Source organism: Tenrec ecaudatus, chromosome 12, assembly GCF_050624435.1.
Source record: "Tenrec ecaudatus isolate mTenEca1 chromosome 12, mTenEca1.hap1, whole genome shotgun sequence".
NCBI classification, from domain to species: Eukaryota; Metazoa; Chordata; class Mammalia; order Afrosoricida; family Tenrecidae; genus Tenrec; species Tenrec ecaudatus.
The window spans coordinates 45,234,224-45,259,025 of record NC_134541.1 but is presented as its reverse complement, the minus strand read 5'-3'; the positions used below and the strand labels follow the sequence as shown (position 1 = coordinate 45,259,025).

Sequence of the window (24,802 nt, the reverse complement as noted above, 5' to 3'; positions counted from 1 at the left end):
CCCAGGGGCTATCTGGTTTCTAGGTACAATTAAAAAAATTTTTTTTAATTGATGAATTTACTTAATTTTCATAATACTATTTAACTCAGTTTCCAGCCAGGAGAACTGAACACGGAGAAGGTAAGAGACTTGTTTAAGATTGAAGGGGTGTGTGACTTACATAAGACTAGCCAGTACAGGGGTGCACCAGCTACCATCTATTCAGCCATCTGTGATTCCAGAAGGCTGTACTCGAGTTCAGAAACTCCACTGGGGGCATAGGATAAAGCAGCTACTTTCACACAGCAAGCACATCTCTTGTCCACAAAGTACACACATATAACCGATCATACATATATCGTGATAGTCATAATAACACGTACGATGCTAGCTTATATGTGTACTACACTTGCTATTGAAACATTTTACCCCACAAGAACTCATACTTCACTCCATAGGCAGTAGCATCCACTCTATGTATCGTGTATCTTTTGAATGTGGTAGCACCAGCTCTTTTTAGAACATATCAGTTTCCATGCACGGCGCGAGTTCTAGCAACAGCAAGAGGCAAAAGAGAAAGCTTCTGTTTGGAAGTTAAACAAAAGCTTTTTAAATAACAGGAAGGCAGAAAATAATATGAATGCTACAGCTTGAGGCCTAGCCATGTTGTACTTGTCCATCACTGTGAATCTCAAAAACAACAAACAAACAAACAAACCATCCTTGAAGCTGTTAAAGGAGCGACTCCACTGAAAGCCACAGACTCATGGAAACGAGAGAGGGAACTGTATCAGCCACAGAGACATGTTAATCACACCGACTGATGAACAACCCGACAAGCAAACCCCTCTCAGCAAATGGATCATCACTGCAAAGGCACAGAGCTTGTTCAGGGTGCTTCAGGAACCACAGGATCAGATGACGATGTCGTGTTCACACAGCATCCAAATGGCATAGATCATCTTGTGAATATCAGGTGACAAATTCTGATAGCTTTAAGGAGAATAGTGAAACTCTGGAAGATGGCCTCAGAATCGATGACCTTAACCATTGCACTACGCTGCCACCAAGACTAGATTCTTCTTTCCTTTTTTATACAGGGCATAAAATTGGACATGAATCCTGAACCACGACAGACAAACCTAGAAAGCTTTTGGAGATCAATCAATCCACCAGTGCATTTTAGATGATGGGAAAACGTCACCTTGCATGCCTGTTTCCTGATTTAGTAAAAAAGGAAAGATTTATCCTAGAGGTTTTTAATCTAGCATTGTAGGGAACACGAGATCTCAGATGAGAGACCTTAAAGTAGCAGTTCTCAACTTGTGGGTCGGGACCCCTTTGGTGGTCAAATGACCCTTTCGCAAGGGTCCCCCAATTTGTAACAGTAGCAAGATTACAGTTATGAAGCAGCAACAAAAATAATGTTGTGGTTGGAGGTCGCCCCAACATGCGGAACTCTATGAAAGGGTCGCGGCATTAGGAAGGTTGAGAACCACTGCCTTAAAGCCTACCCATATGGGGTGAATGGGAGACACCACTTTCCTAGCTAAGCCCTGCGTTGAGGGAGTAGGCTTCGAATAAAACTTGTATGTGGATAAAATGCTCTTACTTAAAGTAAAAATAAAATCTTGGGTCTCCACCTCCTTCTATTGAAAGAGTAGGCAGGAAGGGCTGGAAGTCAGCCTTAGGGTGGGGGTGGATTATACAGCACCATGACCAATTCACAGGTTAGATAATTTGTTACTTCTATAAATGTGTTTATTAGCTTGACTCACGTAAGAACTACCTTATTCATTACTATTTTCACCACTGTTGGGACACAGAGCGGCAGCTCTACTTTATCTAAAAAGTAGAAACAGAGTTGCAAGAGGTATTTACTGATGAATCCGTTATTAGAAACAAGATTCAGTTTGTTTGGGATGGACAACATAGCCTGCCTTATGGTGCCTCAGTGAACAAAATGATTGTGCATTCTCAAATGACCAGCAGTGGATTTACATTTCTCAATATCTGGATGAAAAAGAATAAAAAGTATAAGAATAAAATATTAAATCAACTAGTATGGTTTTAGAGGACTAATTCTGACTACCCAATCAAACACAGGCAAATGCACACCATGCTTTATTTTATTCCAGCCCACAATACTAGCCAAATTCGCCGATAGCATTGAGTAAATTCAGGCTGTCTTTGCTTTAACAATAGTTTCTTTGAGGAGGACTCTCCCTCTAGTACAGTTAGCACATGGTTTGATGTATCCACTGGGTTATATACAACAAGAGCTGTCTTGAACAGGATGCGAGATCGGCAAGACACAGAGAGACAGAGAGTGGCCAGGAAAAGGAGTGTGGGAGCTAGTGATTACCGCGGAAACTCTTACCTTCTGTGGATCCATCTGTTCCCATGATAAATTTAATTGATCTGATGATTTGCTCTGATATCGGGGGACTCATGGATGTGGCATAAGCAGCACTGTGTGAGTTAACTCGTAAATAATCCACAAGCTCCTTAAATAAAGTGGGAAATCCAAACAAAGGTATATCAGTCTTATTCTTGTCAATGAGAATCACATCTTCTCCCTCTTTGTAGTAAAACAAAACCTCCATTAAATTCTAGCTTATCAAAAGATAAATAAATTCTGACATTCACTGAGAATCTCTGAACTATTTTTTTATCATTTTATTGCAAAAGTCAGTCACAGTAACTGAGAAGCTATGCAAAAGGGTTACTCTGAAGGTTTCGAGTTTAAATCTAAGACAAAATCAGATATGTCAGGAGAAACAATTACTTACATACTTTTTGTGCATCTACTTTGTGTGAACTCTGACTTAACATTCAGATGTAGCCAACGAGTGTATGGTGTGACTCTTGATACTAAAAACGCTGTACAAGACTGTCTCTATAGAGAAGTGATGGAATGATAGGGAAGACACATGCACACTAGTATGTGCAACAAGGTTTCGGGGTTAACATGGTCCTAGTCTGATTGGTCAGAGAAGGCTCCCGCGAAGCAATGACATTGTCGAAGTCTTGAGGAATGACGGTAAAGAAGAGAAGAAACTTGATGGTGTGGATAGGGAGTTGGGAGAAGGGAGAACCTGAAGGAAAATGCAGGAAGCAGAAAACCAGACGACATATTATAGATTGCTTGCAAGACATGGCTGTAATTCTCTTTTCCTTTGTACCTTTGCTCCGTTTCAGCTACAGAAAGGGTCACTATGAGTTAGGTCAACTCGGTGGCTGTCGGTTGGCTTGTTGGTTGTCGATTAGAAGGAGGATGAATTCAGGCTGACTTGCTCTGACCAACACAATGTGGCAGAAATGACGGTGCACTAGTTGTGAGCCTAGACCTCAAGGCCTTGAGTGCTTTCCCAGGGCCACGTGAATAAGCCCTAGCTAGTCTGCTGCAGGATGAGAGCTAGGTGGAGTCGAGAGGAGCCTTCCCAACCTAGGCCAGTCAGTTACCAGCTCACCCAGCAACTGATGGTGATTCAAGGGCAAACTCGGCTTTGGCCAAAGGACATGCCCATATGCCCAATTGAAAATGCAAATGTGCAGAATCGTGAACTAACTAAATGGTGATGGTTTTAGACACTAAGTTATGAAGGGGCCTGTGAAACAGACAGAGCTCATGGATATAGCATGCTTGGAGGACAGCCTCCTAAGTGGAGGTACTGTAAAATTAGTCAGAATATATGAGGACTAGATAAAGACAAAGTTCGGGAGTTCGGGGTTTATGCTTTGGGTAACTGAGAATGATTGGAACTTTTGTGCCCTACGAGTTGGCATGATGTTCCACTGCATAACACTGGCCTTTTGTGGTAGGAACAATTCTTCACCTGCATTCTTGACTCCTGAGGGCTAACGCAAACTTCCTGATAATTGAGGAGGGTCTCACGGCTGGCATCTGGGCCAGCTCAGGCCACCCATAGACCCTTGACCTGCACTGGCACATAAGCTGGGCCCTCTGGGTGCCCTGCACACAAGCTAATGGGTTGATGACAGTTCTCTGCATTAGTAGTGGGATCTGTAATGAACCAACCACTTTTGTTGTTGTTGTTGAGGACTGAGAGAGTTTAGACTCCTCCTTGGTTATCTTTCCTAATAATTTCCACATGGAGGTGATCTGGGAGGAGCTCTCAGGAAATAGAAGAGAGGGATTCTCTGCTTTAGGCAAGTCCACTCCCTGCTCTCCTCCTTCATTCTATGTAGTATTCATTGCCATCTGAGAACATCCATTTCTAGCAACCTCTTGAGACTTCATCCTGCCCCTACTTTTCCATCTCTCTGGGGATGTGGTTCTCAAATTCTGTCATGATTCAGTGTTCACCTCCAGGGAGGGATGTTGCCTCCCTCACAGGCACCTTTGGGTAAAGGTGAGATGCATGATAAAATCCCTCCATTCCTGACCTTCGGGAGGAAGCAGTCATTGACCAACGGAATGCGTTCAGAACGAGTGCACCTTCTCTTGCTCCCTCTTCCTTTCACCTTTCACCATCCCTCCCCCCAACCCAACCTCTCCCCCCTTTTATTTTTTGCTCTTTCCTTTCCTTCTATCCTATTCCTCCTCTCCTTTCCTTCTTTATTTTTATTTCAAGTTCTCTATTCTAAATATTTTCTTTATCTTCATTTCTAAATATAGGTTTTCTTTGACCACCCCTCCCTCCCTTTCTCCTTTCACCCCATTGCTCCTGGCCTGTCATCTTTTCTCCCAGCAAGCACGAAGATCAAGATGACTTACATAGGCTATGTTTGTGACTGTGCATCCAAGAGGCGTGCGGGAGAGAAAATGATGGCTGGCGAGACCCTAACATTCATTCTCTACTGATATAACTGGAGGAATCTCTGTGCATTCTCCATTTACAGAATCTCATAAAAACTGTTGATTGAGCTTTCAACAAATTTGAAGAGTATGTGTAGGACAAATGTCCTGATTTTAGCTATTATATGGTGACAAAGTATTCAGGAAGTTCCTGCTGGGAAACTCAGGGGAAGCTCAAAGAGAGACATGGCCATTTTCTAGAAGCGCTTCAGTGCTTCTCTGTGAGCAGCATCAGGGATTGTTATTTTATGTTGAGAATGAATGTCTCACTGCAGGTGCTGGACGAACTAGGTAGGAGAGTAGAGGCTGCTGTGTCGGTATGATGAAAGTTTACATGGATAAATATCAGAAAATAGATGGTTCAAGGAACTGATGTGGTCTTATAGAATTGGCAGCGATGGATGGATGGATGGGAAGAAAGGAGAATGCGTAATCAGGTGGTAAATTAGGAAAAAGAATGGTGCCTTAGGGACAAGGAATGGAGGAGTCAATTGGAAGTAAAGGGGAAAGCTGGTACCTTAGAGACAAGGAGCCGTCTCCTTGAGAGGTGTGACTTAGGGATATCAGCACATGCTGTGTGTCTGCTTGCGTAGGCTCAAGCTATGACTCTACTGTGTAACCTTGAAAAAACGACTGAACCTCTGCATCTTACTTCACTTGAGATTATAGTGATACCAGTATTACAGTCATTATGAAGGTTAAAGGCATTACACATCAGAAAAGTGTCTATTACATGGTTGATACATTATGTAATTAACAGTTCTCATGGATAGATTCCTAAATCAACGACTCTTATAACAGTGGTATTTTGGAAACACCAAAATACAAAATGTCCAAAAAGTATCTTTATTCCACCTCCCTCATTTTGCAGCTGGTAGCGTACAGGCGCTCCCCCATTAAAGTGAGTTCTCTTCCTAATTCTGATTTAAGTTAAGGAGACTGGTATCTACTGGGTTTTGCCTTCAGCTGCAAGGTCTGTCATTAGGACCCAGATGCCACCTTACCTGGGAACGAGGAAGTTGTCTGCTCCCATAAAAATTTATGGTCTCAGAAACTTAAAGGAGCAACACTGCTCTGACCTGGAGGGCCATTGTGAGTTGAGTTTGGCCTAGGAGTTGGGGTTTTAAAGTAGGATTTGTACAAATGTGCTTTACACAATTGATGTACATATGGATTGTGATAAGTCATATGAGCTCCTAATAAAATGATTAAAAATAAAAACAACCCCCCCCAAAAAAAGGTAGGATTTGTATGAAATTAGAACAGTTAAGAATGATTTGTATCCAACATCAGTCAAATGTTTGTCTTAGTATCTAGTATATAATATGCCTGTCTATGCATGCTAACATCAAAGAAACACTTTCAGATATCATAAAACACTTTAACATAACAATGCATCAATAATTTTATGTGCACGACAAAGGGGTTTCTGTTTGTTATTGTGAGCCATTCTACATAGATCGGATTTTTAATGTAACAGCCTTCGCAGTTTGAAACTGCATATTACACTTAAACCAGATGTTCCTAATCAGGGTACTGAGGTTCTGTAACTAACCCATGTGAATTTACCCTGATACCAAACCAAAAGTGTAAGTCTAGCTCTTCCTCCATACTTTTCAAGGTAGTGCAGAAGGAATGGAAAGGAGGCAGAGGAGTCCTCCGTCTTGATGGGATGTATCTGAAGGGGCAGACGGGGCTTGATGCAAACACCCAGATGAGATCCCATTACTATGGAGACTCTGTTTTAGGAACATTGCAAGTATGACACATTCAAGCCTCCCCCTAACCCCGACTGTTTGGGAAGGGACACCGAGAAGATCAATTCTACTTCTATTTCCCCTGTAGTTCTTGATCTAATCCACAAGAATGACTCCTTATTCCTCCCCAACTGTATTAATAAAAGAAAAGCCCTGCTGTACTCAAGCTGAGCCAGGTTCTAGGGATTGAAACCTCCCTAGCTGAGGACAGGGATGGGTTGCTCACTTCTCTGAAAGTCCAGACCGGTGGGGAATTAGAGGAACTGAAAGCTTACAGTCGCATGGACAGCAAATGGGTTTCAGGAACTGAGAAACGTTGGAAGGTCTCCGAAAGGAAACTAAAAAACCAAAACAAAACAAAATGCCAACAAAAAACAAAACAAAAATTGTCAACAACAATCAGTTGACTCATGGCTACTTCATGGATGTCAGACTACAATCTTGCACCGAGGCTTTTAAAAAACTGCCTTTTGTGTAGTACATAACCAGTTATTTCTTCAAAGCCCCTCTTGAATGGCCTTCAACCGTCTACCTTTTGATTACTAGTCAAGGGCATGAACTCATGTCTCACTCAGGAAGAGGGATAGGGGAGCCTAAGCTGCATTCCAAGGAACCAGGGAGCAATAGCCACCAAGTCTTGGGCATAGCCAATAAAGTAGAATAGAAGAAACCGAACAAAGTTTCATTTGATTCCCGAAAAGTTTCTTTTCTCAGTGTCCCCGCTAAAAACTGAGAAATGTCATAATGTTTAGATTATGAATTCTATTAGTTTGGGTAAGTGCCTTATCAGTGAAATATCACTCTCTTTTAACCTAAAGATTGTGCCTCAATTTTTTTTTTTTGACTGAGCCTGTTTCCTTCCAGAATCTGACTTCCAGATGGGGCGAATAGGCAAGCATGACTTCGAGACCTGGTCCCTGCGAGTTCTTCTGCCGAGCACCAGGAAGAGCCTTCACGACCTCCTTTGCTCCCAGACTAGGTGCCATGAACCAAGAATTAAGAGTGGGCTTTGATCTTTTGCTATGTGAGTCTGGGTTGTATCTTCATTCAGGGTAGGTTATAAGACCACTCATACTTAATTTCCCCCGCCCATGTGTAAGTTTGAAATCCTGATGCTTTTCTGTATCTAAAGGCCTGTAATTGAAAGGCAAGGATGGATTTACTGGAGGAACTCAGATAGGAAGATTTTAGAATAAACATCTTGATACTCATTCTACCATTCCCAGTCACTTCAAAGAACCGTTTAACCCAGCCTGGGTCAACCCACGGGGAGAGCTGCCTTTGGCTGGGGGTTTGCTTTTGCCTGGTGTCCAGCAGTCAGGGGCTAGTGCTCACCCCAACCTGGCTGCCATTCTTCACTTTCCTCCTCTACAATCCTCGTCACACCACTGATCAAGCATGAGGGCTGCCTTTGTTTCATTTATTGACAAGTCTCTGGTTTGTCTGGACACATATGAAAGCTGTGACTCGCACTAGGGATGTAAGAGGATGCAGGGCCCAGGAGGAGAGGGGGAAAAAAGGGGCCATAAAACTTAGGGTTTGCAGGGTTAACCTGAGCAGCAGATGGGTAAACAAAAAGCGAAAAGAAAAAAAGAACTGCCCCACCAGCTGAGGCTTTCTTCAGAGAGCCTGCTTGTAGTGTGGGATGCAGACGGGCAGGCAGGAGTGACCTGATAGTTCACTTCGAACGTTTTGAGAAGACAGAGGCCTCCAGGTTGGCCTGCTCCAAACTCATCTACAGCAGCCGCAAACCCAAGGCAAGCAAGATGGCAAACTATTGCCAGTCCCAGAGAGGCTGTTGTGGATGATGGGGGAGAAGGGTGACAGAACAGAGATGACTTGGCAAGGCATTTTGGAAGGGGAAGGCCAGGGTCGACATAGCTTTTTATTCCCTCCTGTATTTGTTGCTAAATGCTTTGTTTTTGTCCCCCTCCCTCCCCCTTTGCCCACCTGCATAGAGTTCAAACCTTGACCCACACCATGAATATTTCTAGAATCTCCTAAACATTGCTTTTGGGATGTTTGAGCCAAACACCCTAAATACTTTTATTGAAAATATAATCCCTCCAACACCAATATAGGAGCTATGGTAATGCTCTCAGGTAAGCATTAGACTCCTAACTGAAATGTCAGTGGTTCAAACCCACCTGCTGTGCCTTGGGAGAAAAGGGAGACTTGCTGCTCCCTTACCCCTGTATAGACACAGAGCACCAGTGTGCATGATCATGTGCAGCAATGAAATCAACGGCAATGAGTAAGTTTGTTACAAATATCGACACACAATAATTTAAAAAATAGAGGAGAGAATTATATATCATTTTGGCCCCAAGGAATTATTTTTAAATCTTCATATCTACTAAAATGATTAACATAATAAAACAGGAATTATTTAGGGTTTCAGGAAAATTCAAAGTTTGAGGGTATGCACTTAAGCCTTTTTAATTGTTAGTTTTGTTGTTTTTATATCCATTGATATAAAATCCTTGATATTTTAATAATAATAACATGTGCCAGTCCTATGTACTTCCATTAAAGCATAGCTTTCAAATCCTTACAAAATTACTCAATTTTTAGGGAAATATAAACTATATTACAAATGGAGGCAAAGATAAAGAGGGAAACCTAAACACAAAATCTAAACCCCAAGAACAGATCAACTTTCAAAATTTCAAAGTATGATTCTTCAATTATATCTTGACTATTACATTAGCATTTTCATTAGTGAATTCTTGTTTAAAAACCAAACTTGGAGCTGAGTTACAGAGATCTGAGATCAGAAAAAGTAAATGGAAAGGAGCAGAATATATATATAAAAGTTATAGAAACATTTATTAAACAAAAACATTAAAATATAAAGCTATTTCTTCTTGGAATTTCTGAAGGCAGTATCAGGCTGCTGATTGCAAGGTTGGCAGTTCAAACCCACCAGCCACTCTGAGGAAGAGCTGCTCCCAGAAATCTTTCTAGTCTGCGAAACACTGGATCATTCAGTCTTGACTCTATCTGGAACCCTATATAAATAAGGCAGAATCTACTTGATGGCAGTGGAGAAGGTTCCTTTCCCGAAGAATTCTCTGCTCTTTGGTTCTCATCGCAGTTTTAGAATCCCTGTGGGACTCAAAGCATAGTCCTTGTAAAAGCTCTTTGAGTTTGTAGACTACAGAGAAGGGTGGAGGAGCAAGCTCAGGACTCCTGAATGGAGACGGCAAAGTTTCCTAGCAAAACTGCTGTCCACCTGCTCCTTCTTTGATAGCTGCAAGGCATTTCTCATGACAGAAGACAATGAACCTCTTTTTGATTTTTCAAAAATGATCAGTGCATTGCTCAATATTCTTAAAATGTCCAATCACCTCCTGTAACTGTCCTGCATCCTTCCAGAAAAATCCATGAATCCAGAAAAGCACTTGCCATCATCTTCTGAGCTGGACTCTGTTTTGAGTTAAACAGACCCTCGGAGAGCTCTGTTTCTACTGACCTTACTTCGAAGGCACCACAGCGCGACAACTTGGCTGTAGTTACGTTTAAACATGCTTTGTTTTGTTGGGAATAATGCATGCATCATGACAGAATACGAGTAGTCGTACTCGTTGACTGACCCGAATACGTTCCATGAGGTCACGGACTCATTAGACTGGAAAGAAACCATAGTTTGTCTGGGGTCACGATCGCCCTGAACTCTTGCAGCACCAACAGGAAAATGTTTGCTGCGACCCCGAAGAAATTACAGCCCGCTCAGAAGCGCTTTGGAAGACAGGACTGTCAAGAGAGCGCAGCTTCTGGAAGATCGCAGTCATGCGAACTCGATGAAGCACAGTAACTATGGGGTGGCCATGAGTCAGAATCAATTTGCAGCCACGGACAGCATCATAGCTTCGGCAAAGTCATCTAAAGTAGGGGTGTTTCTGACTCGTTCGTGTTTAAATACTCAGGGAACCGCACATACGGACACCGTTTAAGTGCCCTCCTAGCTCTTGCTCACCCTCTGTCTGAAAGTGATTATTTCTTCGAGCTTGCATCTGGCTGTCTCAGGGTTGAGTCTCCCTGTAGATTATTGGGTCTCCGCCAAAAATTTAATATTTGCTGCCCTCTAGTGTCATCTAGAAGGACTGCCGTGTATTGTGGAAGGGACAAGAGGAGGAGGAGAGGGAGGGAGAAGTGATGCATCTGCCTGAATCCTAGGATGTACTTTCCAGGACAAGGAAACAAGCAGACTTGCAGGATTTGTAACTTTTTGACGAATCTCAAATAATCATTTCTACAGTTGTTCAGTATCTCCCCAAATGAGAAGAAGCTACATGGTGAAGAGCAAACCCCCCTTACACAGCCCAACTGGCAGGCACTCATACGGTGAGTGAGAAAGAGCGTGTCATCATTGTGAGCTATGAGTTAGACTTTCATCACGAGTCTTCATTTAACCCAAACAAAAAACCCCGAACCTGGAAACCAAATCCACGGTCACTGAGTTGATTTTGACTCAAAGCCACAGTAGACCGCTCCTTAGGGATTCCCAGACTACATTCTTTACGGGAGCAGACAGCCTTGCCCATCTTCTATAGAGTGGCTGATGGGGTGAAACCAGCAGTCTTTTGTGGTTAGCTACCCAGTGCTTAACCCATTGTGCCACCATCGGTATCAGATGAAGAAAGCAAAAGGACAGAAATGTGACATCACCAGAATTGACCTTTCAAAGATCCACCGGCTTCCGTTTACTCGAACAAACAAACAGGATTGTGTTTGATTAAAAAATGTGTAGCTTTGAACTTCTGCTAAAGTCACAACATCTCAAGCTTACTAACACCCGTAGATCTGAGAAGGGAGCTCTTATGTTTTTGTCCTGATCCTGCTCCTTCCATTGGAGCCAGGAACCAGCCTTTCCACGCTTTGTCAAATGTCGCTGACTTTTGGTAAGAGCCCCTCTGCTTTTAGCCTAACTCAGCTACTTCCTGCAAGACATTCGAGGGAGAATGAAAAGCAAAACTGAGTCCCAAAACGTAGGGTTTACAGAATAGTAAACCCCCCTGAGCATTCTGAACATTTTAAGCATATGCATAACTCTTTGAAGGGTGAGTGGCATGTAGGAAATCAGTTGTTTCAAACCACAGTTTCACTGATAATACTGTTTTCTGCAGTCCCTGGTTTGTCTATTTACCAGGAGTCTGAACGCTTGTTCCTGCTGGTACTACCATGTGAATCAGCCAAGGATGGTCCCCTACCATCAATGTGGTACTTTCACATGGTCCCTGGAACAGATGCAGGCTCGTGTGAGATCACTGGTTTGTGTTTGCATGAGATGGTCATTATGAGCAGGTGAAAACTTCAAACCTAGGTTTGTGTGTGTGTGTGTGTGCGTGCATACGCATGGTTTCTCTTCCTCTCTTCTTGTTAATATCTTTCAACCAGTTTTTATGGTATCAGAATGGCAAGGATACAGCTCACTTAGTCAGACATTTTAGATGTTAGGGGGTGATTTGAAAAAATTGTGGAAGAAAATTCTTTTGCACAGAAGATCACTTAAAATCACATCTCTGGTACAGTCCTTATCTTGATCGTAACTTATAAAACTTATACCTTGTAGCATAATGGTCAAGCTCCTTAGAATCTGACCCTTGTCTACAGTTCCTATCATCCTCTCTGGTTTCCTGCCACAAACCCAAAGTACTTAATTCTCTTGAACATCGCCTTAACCTTTCTGTGTTTCTTTGTTTCAGAAATGCAACAATCCTTCACCTGATCACTGGTCTCTCAGATGGGTAATCCTTCTAGAAGATGTCCCAGATACCGTTCTTCATGGCGGAGTTGGTTATTCCTCTTCTTTGCACGGCCTTCATCTGCGTTCACTGGTGGTGCCGTTTTCTGAGAAGGTAATGGCTCCCCACAAGGCCCTCTTCCGTAAACTAGGTGAGCTCCTGGGCATTCTGGGCCTGACTGGTCTGAGAACACACTGTCGCTAGACCATGGAGCCCAGGAAAGGCTGGTGAACTGAACTGACATGTCCAGGGACTCAGAGAAGTCCTTCATGCAGAACGCATCCCCAGGAAGCTCGGGTTGTACAAAAAGTAGAGGAGACCCTCTCTTACCTTCCTTCCAGCTATGTAACCTCCGGCAGCTCCAAAGCTTTTCGTGAATGTGCCCATTAACACATCCACATCACGAGGGTCCATTCCAAAGAAATCCACGACACCCCTGCCGGAGGGGCCCACAGCCCCAATGCTGTGCGCCTCATCTATGTAGAGGTAAGCCTTGTATTTTTTCTTCAGAGCCACGATCTGGGGTAGGTGCAAAATGGAACCTTCCATGCTACATTATAAAGAGAGATGCTGGTAACTACCAGGAAACCACATGAGAAACCTCGCAGGAGTCCTGCATCACTATGTCGCAACCTGCTCTGATATCAGGCCGGGGCTAGCAGATGCCGCTATCCCGTTATTTCTTTCCGTCCTTTCTCCTTTCCACCCACTCTTCCCTCCCTTCTACCCTCCTCCCCTTCTTCTGTTCTTTCTTGTCTTAAAATAAACCCAACCCCCCAAAGTTCCATCTACACCTTTTTCAAGTGATACTCAGAATGTTGTGCAACTCTTACCACTATTGTTTCCAAAACGTTGTGTATCGCCCCGCACAGAAACTCAGGAACGCCCATTCTCCCCGTCCTCCAGCTCCTGGACACCACTTACAAACTTGATCCTCAGACACTTGCCTGCTCTATACAGTTTACAGAATTGGGACCATACAATAATTGTTCTTTGCAACTGAAATATTTCACTCAGTGTCATGTTTTCAAGGTTCCCCCACATGGTAGTATGTACTAGAATGTTATTCCTTCTTAATTTTGAATGATATTCCTGTGGATGCATGTACCACATTTTTTCTGGTCACCTTTTGATGGGCACTTGCATTGTTTTCAATTGTGAGCAAACGTGCAAGAAACACCGGGGTCCTTGCTTTCAAATATTCTGGCTGTAAACCCAGCAGTGAAATGACTAGATCACATCATAAGTCTCCATTTCTTCTTTGAAGAACCACCAAACTGTGTTTCATATCCACTCTATCCTTTTCCAGAGCCAGCAGCAATGGACAAGGCTTCAATTGCTCTACTTCCTGGCCAGCAGTTCTGTCCCCTCTCTTCATAAGAGCTAGTCTGTATTTTAGCAGGTGTAAAGTTGTCAAGGATTTCACTTTACTTGGGTTCACAATCGATGCACATGCAAACAGCAGTCAAGAAATAAACCAATGAATTGTATTTGGCAAATATGATGCAAAATACCTCTTAGAGTGTTAGGAACAAAGATGTCACTTTGAAGACTAAGGCGTACCTGACCCAAACCATGGGTTTTCAATCACTGCCTGTGCATACGGAAGCTGGGCAATGAATAAGGAAGGCAAGAACTGATTCCGTGGAATGATGACATTGGTGAAGATGATTTGATATGTCATGGGCTGTCAGTGCATACCCAGAATGCTCCACAGAAATGAGGAGGGCGAAAATTCGTCTCCTGTGCTTTGGAGATGTTATCAGAAGTGATCAGTTCCCGAAGAAGAATAGCAAGCTTTGTACAGAAGATAGCAAAAAGAGAGAGAGAAAGAGAAAGACTTTCATTGAGATCAACAAGACTTTCATTGTTGACACAGGGGCTACAATAGCTCAAGCACAGCAGTCCCTTTGAGCAGAGTACAAGCCGTGGAGATGTGTCCTTCTGATGTACGCAGGGTCATTGTGATTCAGAATTAACCACACAGGAATGCCAACACTGGTTGCAGGATGGGATCATATTGGGTTTGGATCCATTTTTCTCCAGTGACTTATGAAGGAGCCCTCGCTGCACAGCGGTCAAATGCTTATGTGCTAAACAAAAGGTTGCTAACCAAAATGTCAGCAGCTATTGCACGAGAGAAGGCTGTGGCAGTGTTTCCATAGAGATTCAACTTGGGAATGCTGACAAGTAGTTCTGCTCCATCTCATCAGGTTGACACAAGTAGGCATTCACTCAGTAGCAATGGTTTGTTTTTAATAAGTAATAATGTTTAGCATCGTTTTATGTGTCCCTGCAATTCCTTTGTAAGGCATATTTTTATTTGGTTAAGGCAACCTTCCCACTGGTGAAAAGTCTGCTCATGCTTTTCTAGGCTAATTTGGGGCAGGGGTGCTTTCTGCTTTCATAGAGAATTCCCATGCAGAATAATTGGTTCACTGCACTGTTGACCCATTTGACTTCATAAAGCGGACTAGTGCAACTAGACATACCATGCAGATTCTAGGCATTTTGTATAAGTCTGCGGGGCTGTACTTTTATTGGTCTGCTGGTATCTACTTCTTGAGTCTATCTGACATAAACTCTTGCTTGAACAGCCAAAGATTAAACTAAGGAATTAAAAACACAAAATGACACACTTAAAAACCTGTGATGTTGCTCATTAAAGCACAATAGAACCCCATTAGGACCACCTGTTGAGTGCTTACTGGAAGAAAAGTATTATTTTAGGATCCTGGGAGAGTGGTCTCTTTTTTGTTCTCTTAGGGAAGTCATTCTCAACCTTGAGACCATCAGCTCTCCCTTCTCCTGAGTTACTTACTGTCAAGTGATTTCTGACTCCTGGTGAGCCCATACCTGTAGAGTCGTACTGTGCTCCAAAAGGCTTTTGGTGGCTGGTTTTAAAAGTTGAGCCCTATGACTTTGTCCCCTGGCACCTCTGAATCAGCCAACAGCTAAACCTTTTTGCATCACCCTGAAAGGCTTGTTTACCATTTCAGGGTTATTTTTTGTTAATATTATGCCATTTCGTTAGTGGAAGTGATGCTGAAATCAAGGAAAAAGATCATTGAAACAATATGGATTTTGATTCTGTTATGTGGGACATATATATCCCAGGTGTACAATGAGGCTAGGATTGGTAGGATGTGACTGGTTTCTTCTGATTTATGCAGATGTACAGGTTCTGGCCAGGCAGCAGCATGTACTGCAAATGGGAGAGCAGTTTCCTAAGAAAATTCAGAGACTGAAAATGTTAGGGGACAATTTCTGTCCCCCAGCTCCTTGCTCAGCAATCTGTTCTTTAACTCTTTCACTAACAAAGGCTTCTCGTCAGAGTTTCTCATCAGTTGGGGCTAAGATGAGCTGACAGTTAGCTGTTCTACAGAGCTCACAGGAGAATCTCCCCCTGCTACTGGTGAGGTACTGCACTTTGAGAACCCCTGCTCCCAAGTATCTCCTCGGTTTCTCTTGGTGCTTTAATTTTCAAATGGCAAGATCATTTCAAGTCCTTCTGCAGAAGGGAACATAATAAGTAACAAACAAACAAACAGTGAAAGTTGGATTCATATGTACATGATAGCTTGTATGTCGGTGGATTTGAAAAAATGAGAGGGGGTTCTCAGGATACTGTGTATGCTGTCTCCATCAGCCCTCACTGTAAGAGTTGTGCTGTATGTATCGAGAGAGCTGTGACATCACAGCGGTTCCCACCACCATGCACACCAAGAAGCCAGTCAACAAATTCAAGAAACCTGCCAGTGTAATGCAAGAACTACTCGGTCGAATCAAATATTGAGTTGAACTTCTCCCTTCTTATGAGTTGATCTACTGTAGTAAATTCTATATGTCACGTTTAAGGGTGAGGTTAATCTTGTGAAATCGATCCAGCAGGTTTGTTTGCCATCACCCAAACTGAGGGTGAATATCATGATTGTGATGTACATCATTTATGCTTTTCGCAAGTTCATTTTAAATGAGTGAGTTAAGAGTTGGGTGTAATGAAGATCCAAGGGAGTCTTCTTGTATACAAAGTTGTGAGTGAAGTACAATTCTTTCTTAGATTAATTGCTTGTGGAAGCTGTTTCCTTAGATCTGTTTGCTTAAAGGCAAAAGGTAGCTCACTCACTAGCTGCAAACTTAGGCCACTTCCATGCTTTTGCGTTTGCCTTCGTTTCTGCATATGTAAAATAAAGGCACTGACAGGGTACACTTCATCAGATTGCTGGAATAATGACCAGACATGATACATGATGAGTCCTTCCATGGTTGTTACGGTTCTTAGCTGGAGGCGCTCAGAAGAAAGTCCCTGTGGTGAGGCTAGGCCTTGAGTACTTGGGCATTCTTGACGATGATGGGTTAATTACTTTAGCAAATATGTCATACATAATGAATGGTTTGGTTCCTGTGGGATTTAAAAATTTTCTCACCCTTTACATGTTATATTTGTACTGCAAGCAGGTTAAAATCTGACATGCCATTCATAGCCATTCTTTGTTCTAAGACGGAGCTTGGCAGTAATCAGACTCAATGTTGGGCAGCACGTGAATAGACTCAGCCTCACTAATGCGCCATATTTGGTTAGGGTGGATCTAGTTGGTGTTAGAATCCGGCCTCACCTGGTTTATGTTTCTTCCTCCAAGAGGAATACCTTTACAGATACTGCTCATTTCTGAAGCTAGCTCAGGGCTCATATTGGGTTCAAGGGAGAAGTTAGCTTTTATAAAGTGTTACATTCTTTTGCACTGTTTTCATTTTCTCAATATGCCTGAACTTGAGCTGAATAGTTACTGATAGTGTGGTACTGAGCTCGGTGTGTATATTAAAAAGGCCATCTATGCTATTCCCAGGCTATGCTATCAAAAATGCAATGTAACCGAACAAAAAAGGAAACAAAACAGCCCTTCAGTGTTTCTTCTGGAATGGCAGGTTATATTTCTCTTTTGATTGTGATAGCAGAAAAACCCCACTAGAATGTAACTGAGCACACAGGTATTTCCACCAGGTAATTTGATGCCCTGTGCAGGGTCTTGAGTTATTCTTAAAGTAGCGAGCCAGTGAATAATTTATATATATATTTTCTATTACATAATATATGAGCTGAGTGACAAGACCTATTAAAAAAAAATCTCCCTTCTCACCACTTTTTCCTCCACATAGAGGCCATATAACCTCCTGGCAGGATATGGAATTAAATCTGTGTGCCAGTTTATATGGGGGAAATCTCCTTGGTGGGCCCCACATACAAGACAAGAAAACCTATAAGAGAGCTAAAAGAGAAGTAAAATGAATAAAAAATAAAGTAGCTATTTTTCCTTATTCTTGTCTTTATTTATTTAAACCATGGCCATGTGGGATAAAGTTTACTTCGAAAGTTCTCAGTCCTTAACTTATATTACATATATTTTAGGGAGTAGAATGGCTTGCATTCTTAAAGAGAGAGGTATTCCAATAATTTGATATCTATTTATGTATGTAATTTTTGTAAGTGTTGGATATTATTTCAATATTCCTTTTAATTTGAATGTCTGGGTTCAGCTTATGTCTTAGTCCATTTTGGGACTTCCTACCCAATCTGTTTTTTTAAATAATTTTATTTATTTTGTTAATAAATCATTTTATTGGGGCTCATACGACTCTTATCACAATCCATACATTCGTCAATTGACCTATCTGTTTTTTAAAATAATCTTGATATTGCTCAACCATAATGAGTTGGCAAGTAATCAATATTTTTTAAAAACACAATATTAGAAAAGTATGGCTTTGAAACAATACTTGATGGAAAATACAGAATGGAACACAGAAATAGAAGCTTTTAAATAGGAGCCCCGATGACCCTGTAGGGTAAGACCCTGCTCACCTCAAGGTTTGTGCCGTACCCCACAGCTGCTCCACAGGAAAACTAGTGTGCCTCCCGGCTCCCGTAAAGATTTACAGCCTTAAAAAACCCTATGCAGTGTTGCTACGCGTTGGATTTGATGTGATGGCACTGGGCTTGGTGGTTTAAGTGAACGTACATGTCATTTTAGACTGAAGCCCAGCTCGGTCAATGATAAATTAACTAATGGTAACTGATGGGCATGTCTTTTCTTGTTTATTTCTTGGATGTGGACACATGTACTGACTTTTCTGTTTACCTTGCGTCATTCCCTTCTTAGCCCAGCCAAATAGATCATAAAACTAAGATGATCTATGGAGTGTGACAATAATTATTACCTTTATGGGGTTTCCTGGACTTCTTGGAGGTAGTATGTAACCTTTTCCTGTTTAAAACTTTCGAATTTGACCCACTGTTTTCTTTTGGATTTGTTAAAAATATTCATCTAGATCAGCGGTTCTCAACCTGTGGGTCGTGACCCCTTTGGGTGGTCAAACAGCCCTTTGACAGGGGTCACCCGATTCATAACAGTAGCAAAATTACAGTGATGAAATAGCAACAAAATAATTTTATGGTTGAGGTCACCACCACATGAACTACATGAAAGGGTCACAGCATTAAGAAGGTTGAGAACCACTGCTCTAGCTGAACTTTTGGTGGTGATGTGTAGGAGAGGGTGATATTGCTCATGGTGACAGAGAATTTGTGTTTTAATGAGAGTGAAACCATAAAGGAAATGAGAGGTAGGGTATTAAGCTGTGTGTTCACAATGTATCTCTAAACTATGTAAGTGCATTTGTCATCACTGACTTTACAGGTTTAATGCTGATCCTTGAGCAACAATGTCTTTTCCTCGTGATAGCAGCAAATAAGAATCCATGGCGGTAAACGTCCATCTCGTTAACTTAACCTGAAACTGAGGACACGGAGGGCTCAGGAAGCGCCCCGCTTCTTATCTTTATACAGATGGATCGCGCCACTGTGCTAGACTGCACCAAAAATGAATGGCTGCCCTCCAGGCTTCCCGATTCTTCTACACACAGACTGCTCCTCCCATCAAAAGCTAGAATCGATTGTCCCTCCTCTTGAATCTGGACTGGCTTTTTGACTTGTTGGCTAGTCTATAGCACCACAGAAGGGATGCTCTACGTGTTCAGGGCTTAAGCTGTCAGGGTCTGGGTAGCCTCTGCCTTAGCTCTCCTGGAGCCAGCAACCACATTGCAAGAAAGCTCTGTCCAACCGACTGCAAGTAAATAGAAAAGAGAAAGACAGGGACACACTAGTACCCAGTTGACCATCAACACCACGGACACAGATGTGTGACTGAGGCCATTTTCAATGTTCCAGCCATAACCCAACTAAATTCGCTGCAAGAATAACCTGACGGAAGAGCTGCTCAGTACAAAGAGAAGGCAATCACTCTTCTAGAATGCACTATGGTCCGGGGTGGTGTCTCACTCTAGGATCTCTGGAAGAGCTCAACCAGTGTAGTATATGTGTTGCTGTTTGGTGCTATAGAGTCACTTCTGATTCATAATGGCACTACGTACAACTGAGCAAAACACTGGGATGGCACCATCCCTATACGTGCTACGTTTGACTCCACTGGCACGGCCACTGTGCCCATCCAGTTCCTTAACGTTCTGGCTCTACTTCTGGTGACTCTCTGCTCTATCAAGTGTGACGTCCTTTTCTCATAACATCCAAAATATGTGAGGCAAAGTCTTGCTATCCTCAATTCTAGGCAGTATTCTGGCTGTACTTTGAAGATAAATGTGTTCATTCTGCCTGTAGTCTATGGCAGGATTTATGTTCTTCACCAACATGATAACACTAAAGTATCACCTAGTCTTCTTACTTCCTCATTCATTGTCTAGCTTTCATATGTATATTAGGTGATTGAAAATAATCCGGATAGGCTCAGTCCTCAGAGAACACTTAAAGAAGTCTTTTGCAGAAGATTTGCTCAATATGTCCTTTCATTTATTAACTTCTTTTCCCATAGATGGTAATTGTAGATCAAAGTAAAAATGTCAATCTAGTCTCCATTTAACCTAACTCATGTTCCTTATTGATCCAGTTGTGAGGATTTCTGTTTTCTTTACGTTGAGGTCTAAACCATACTAAAGGTCTTCATCACTATTGATCTTCATCACTAAGGACTTGACGTTCTTTTTACTTACGGCAAACTAGTTTGTGCTATCTGCAAACTGCGAGTTGTGAATGTGCCTTCTTCTAATCCTGATGCTTCATTTTCCCTCATCTTGCCCAGCTCCTTAGATATCTGCTCAGTATTCAGTTTAAGTACACTGAAAAGACGTAAATATACACGTATGATGCACACCTTTCCTGATTTTAAGCCACACAATATACCTTGTTCTGCTTGGATGGCTTTACCTTCATGCGAGTTCTGCACGAGCATTATAAAATAGTCGGGAAATCCCAAGTTGTTGCAATGTTATCCATAGTTTGCTATGATTCACTATGTATTTGCAGAGTCAATAAAACACAAACACCCCCCTTCTGGCACTCTGTGCTTTCAGCCAAGATCCATCTGATGTTCCCATGTCCTCCAAATCCAACTTGAATTGCTGGCAGTTCTCTGCTCGTGTACTGCTGCAACAAAGCTTGAGTTATCTTAGGCAAAAGCTTTACTTGTATATGATATTCATATTCTCAATAATTCCTGCATTTTTATGGATCACATTTGAAATGGACTCAAACATAATCTCTTCCTGTCAGCTGGTCAGGTAGTTGTCATCAATGTTTTTTTTCCTCCTTTGGCAGAGACAAGGGACCACACCTGGCATTGTGATAGCCTGTTATACAACTGGTCCCTGCCCTTTTGACTGAGGATCCTGTTTCTCCATTGTCCTTTTACGCAGGCATATCCGATTAGATCCCTGTGTATACTACTGAGTGAGATGCATGTATATCATAGCTGTTTATGTTGCTGGAAAAGGGTATTAGTCATTGGTTTAATACAACTCCATCATGAAATTTCCAGTTTCATTTTTATCACCAAGGCCTTATTGTCTACTTACTTATTCTTCCTCTTTCTTGTTAATTCTCATCTTCCGACCATAGTAATCATCAATTCATTTTAATTGGATGTTTGATCAATTTCACTTGCAAAACTTCATAGAAGTCTTCAATTTCCTCATCATTGGCATTAGTGGTTGAATAATCCTTTGATGAACTGATTGACTTCATTATCCTATCGCAGACAGTATTGGCCTTCATGATAGGTCCGGAAAGATCGTTTCCTTACAGTGAGCGCAATGCCACACCTCTTCAAGTTTCCATCCCTGCATCACAGACCTGATTGGTCGTCTGAGTCTAAAGAGCCAGTGGCAGTCTATTTCAGTTTACTGCTGATTAGAATGTCAAATTTTACAAGTTCCATTTCATTTTTGATGACTCCCAATGTTACTAGATCCATACTTTCCATGTGCCAATTGTCAATGGGTGTTTGATTTGTTTTTTCTCATTTGTGCTGGGCCCCATGAATGTCATGCATACACCTGCTTTGAGGAGTTAGCTCTTCCTTCGTTGTATTGTGAGTGACTTCCAACATGAGGACTGCATCTTTCGACATGTCAAGACAATGCCATGATTCTTCTGCAAGGTCTTCAATAACTAATTTTCCAGAAGAAGTTCCCCAGTCCATCCTTCCTAGTCTCCTAATTCTCCTTTCAATTGACTGGTCGATCACACCGGATTGCAGCATGGAAGTAATGATATTGTATTATATTATAGAAAAACGATCTGTCCTATGCCTGACAAACCACTGAGAGTCAGAGCTTAGTTACATGGGAACAGAACACGAATCGTCCCAGTCTCTCACACAGTAATCGGAGCAATCAGTGATTGAGCAGTCGCTGTTGCTAGGGCAGTCCAAGTCAGAGTTTTATATAATGCTGTCTTTACAGCTGGAAGGCCTTACCAACTACTTGTCATCTTGAGACCATGATAGGACACAGGTCGGTCAGCTCATTGCCGAGTCCCATTGCTGGAGTGGTTTCTCTGTGTTGCCGATGGGGATATCTGACAGTTGACTGATGGCGGTCCACTTAATTCAGCCCCAGCCACAGTGCTTAAAATGCAACTTTGCTTTGAAGGAGCTCAGTTCTGTTTACTTACAGTTGGGTTTTGTTTACTCTGTTAAAGAGACACTCGGTCTGCTCTCCCTCTGTGGATCTACCCTTGAATTCATTCCAGCCTGAGTGACAAGTTTTTAATTGAAAGATGTTTCCATTCTTTAACACTGTGTCACAACTGTCACATAGCACAGGGACCAGAGCCACGGTGGAGATTATACCAAAACCAGAGTCAACGTGGGATCATTTTGCTAAGAGTAGCAAGTTAAGCACCAGCCAGCAGTTCGTTATTCTGGAACAAGGTTTCCCTAACTCAACCCGATTAGCATGGAGAGGCACGTGTTTTGCTGTGGAGGACTGTCCTTTACCCACGGAGTTATTGTACTCTGTTCTATTGGATGGCTACTGTGATTCAACAGGGGCAGTGGGTCTGGGGTTTAGTTTGGTTGTGTACTTTACAGGTTGTTAGCAGAAGTCCTGGCCTCTCCTCAGTAGATCATAGTAAAACTGCATTCACATGTGATGAACGCTCTAGAGTGACTGCAAAGGCCCCACAAAGAAGACAGAGGATTGTCCTTGGGTATTCATAGGTCTAGGAGCAAAAGGTGGCTACTAGACGTTTGAAATGGCCACTTTGCAATTCCACAGTAGCATTAGGAACACCCAGAATATTAGTTCAATTGAGGAAATAGTCTTTGAGTTAAATTTTAAAAATAAAATTATTATAGGCATTCTATGATTTTGGTTTGAGGGAATCCACTGTTGTGGAAAAAGGACAAAGACTATTAATGACTTATCCACACAGCCAAAATGATCCACATTCATATGGATGCGTGCTCTTCTGATGGATTGGGTCCAGCTGCCGGAAGGCAATGCCAGCGATGCTCTCAAGCCTCCTGTGCAGACAGATGGCTCAGTGCTCAGAACTGATCACACCTTCGCTTCTTGCTGTTGAGTCTTCTTCACTTTTGGGGGGTTGTTATTAACTCATAGGAAACTCTTTTCTTGATTTCTGTCACTTCAGGATTAATTGAAACCTTGTTTGAGGAATCGTCGCTCTGGAATCACGTTGTCTTGTGTCTGGGATGAAGACAGTCACAAGAAGAGATGCCAGGAGGCAATGTCCGTTTCAGTGACAACATCCATTGAAACGAAGAGGGAAGGAACTTCAGTAATGACTTGCAATGCAAAAGGGCAACTCTGAATGGATTAATGGCAGAAAGTCTGCCGCTTAATAGTTCTAAGCGTTAGAAGCGCTGGGAAACGAAGAACAGAGGACTCCAAACTTGCTGCACGATTGTACCATAAGTTATTTCCACCACGAGCCAAGGGGAAGGCCTTTTGCATCTGGACACCAATCACTGGGCAAGTTCACTACCTGGGGGACACACATGCTGCCCAGAAAGATGTTCTGATGTCGCATAGCCAACTTTAAAATGCTTTTGCAAATCCGGGGCAGCAGATGGTATTGGAAGGAATTACTGAAAGTATAGTGGGTTATATAATGATCCTCTCAAAATGTATGTCCCCTCCGAAACTCAGAATGTGATCTCACTTGATAATCAGGGATTTGCAGGTGTAATAAATTAAGAATCTCAAGCAATACTCTTGGATTAGGAAAACTATTGCTATTGAGTTGTTTCCAAGTCAAAGCAAGCCTACAGGACCGTGTCGGCATACCTCATTGGGTTTCCCGAACTGTAATCTTTACACCAGCAGACTGCTAAACCTGTTTCCTCAGACTGCCTGGGAGGGTCCAAGCACTTGGTGGACCTTGGCTGGGCCTATCCCATGGCCAGGTTCATAAAATAAGGGAGAAACAGATTTGTGACTAATGGGGGCAATTGAAGATGGATGCACAGATGGGAGCTACGCCAGGCTGCCACGGCCCAAGGAGATGCAGGGCCATCAGAAGGCAAAAGAAGTAAACAGAGACTCTCCTCCGGAGCTTTCAAGAGAGAATAGCCCTAGCCCCAAATTGATTTTGGACTCTAGTCTGTGAGTGAATACGTATTTATGATCTTGATCTTTATTATTTGCTATAGGGCATTTTTGATGGTGCTTCCTGAGGAAGGCAGCCTCCTAGTTGTTCTTGAAATGGCAGATCTGATGAGTAATATTAGTAGGTCCACCTTATATCTCTGTGAAATAAGTTTATGTGACTCATTTCTCGACTTAACTCAGGGAAGTATGCCTTTTGCTCCAGTGAGGACTTACCTGTAGATGCCTTCTACCAGGATGAGAATCTTTTTCCAAGCTCTGTGGGTTCGTGGCTGGCCATAGGTGATTGCATCTCTCAGTTGTTTCTCTAGGTTCTGTGTATCTTGAAATAATAACAACAAAAAAAAGGACCTATCAGAGGTGTTTCTCTGTCCTTTTTCTCTCCTCCACCCCCACCCTCTCTCTCCAGATGTCTTCCAGTTATTTTAGGCTAAGCTTAGACCTAAATATTCAGGGAACCAAATTACAATCACAGAGAACACATGGGGAAAGAGAACAGTGATGGATTAGTAGAACTT

At 42.3% G+C, this 24,802-nt stretch overlaps 1 protein-coding gene across 1 annotated transcript in view; it reads right to left on the bottom strand.

The window, feature by feature from the left end:
• Window positions 1-24,802, bottom strand: part of SPTLC3 (serine palmitoyltransferase long chain base subunit 3) — a 159,714-nt gene that overhangs the window by 45,257 nt on the left and 89,655 nt on the right. Inside the window, exons 7-9 of the mRNA XM_075527836.1 lie at window positions 24,501-24,606; window positions 12,636-12,855; window positions 2,360-2,486 (exon numbers count right to left, since the gene is read on the bottom strand). Coding sequence (XP_075383951.1) covers window positions 2,360-2,486; window positions 12,636-12,855; window positions 24,501-24,606 — 453 coding nt within the window. The remainder of the gene's footprint in view (window positions 1-2,359; window positions 2,487-12,635; window positions 12,856-24,500; window positions 24,607-24,802) is intronic.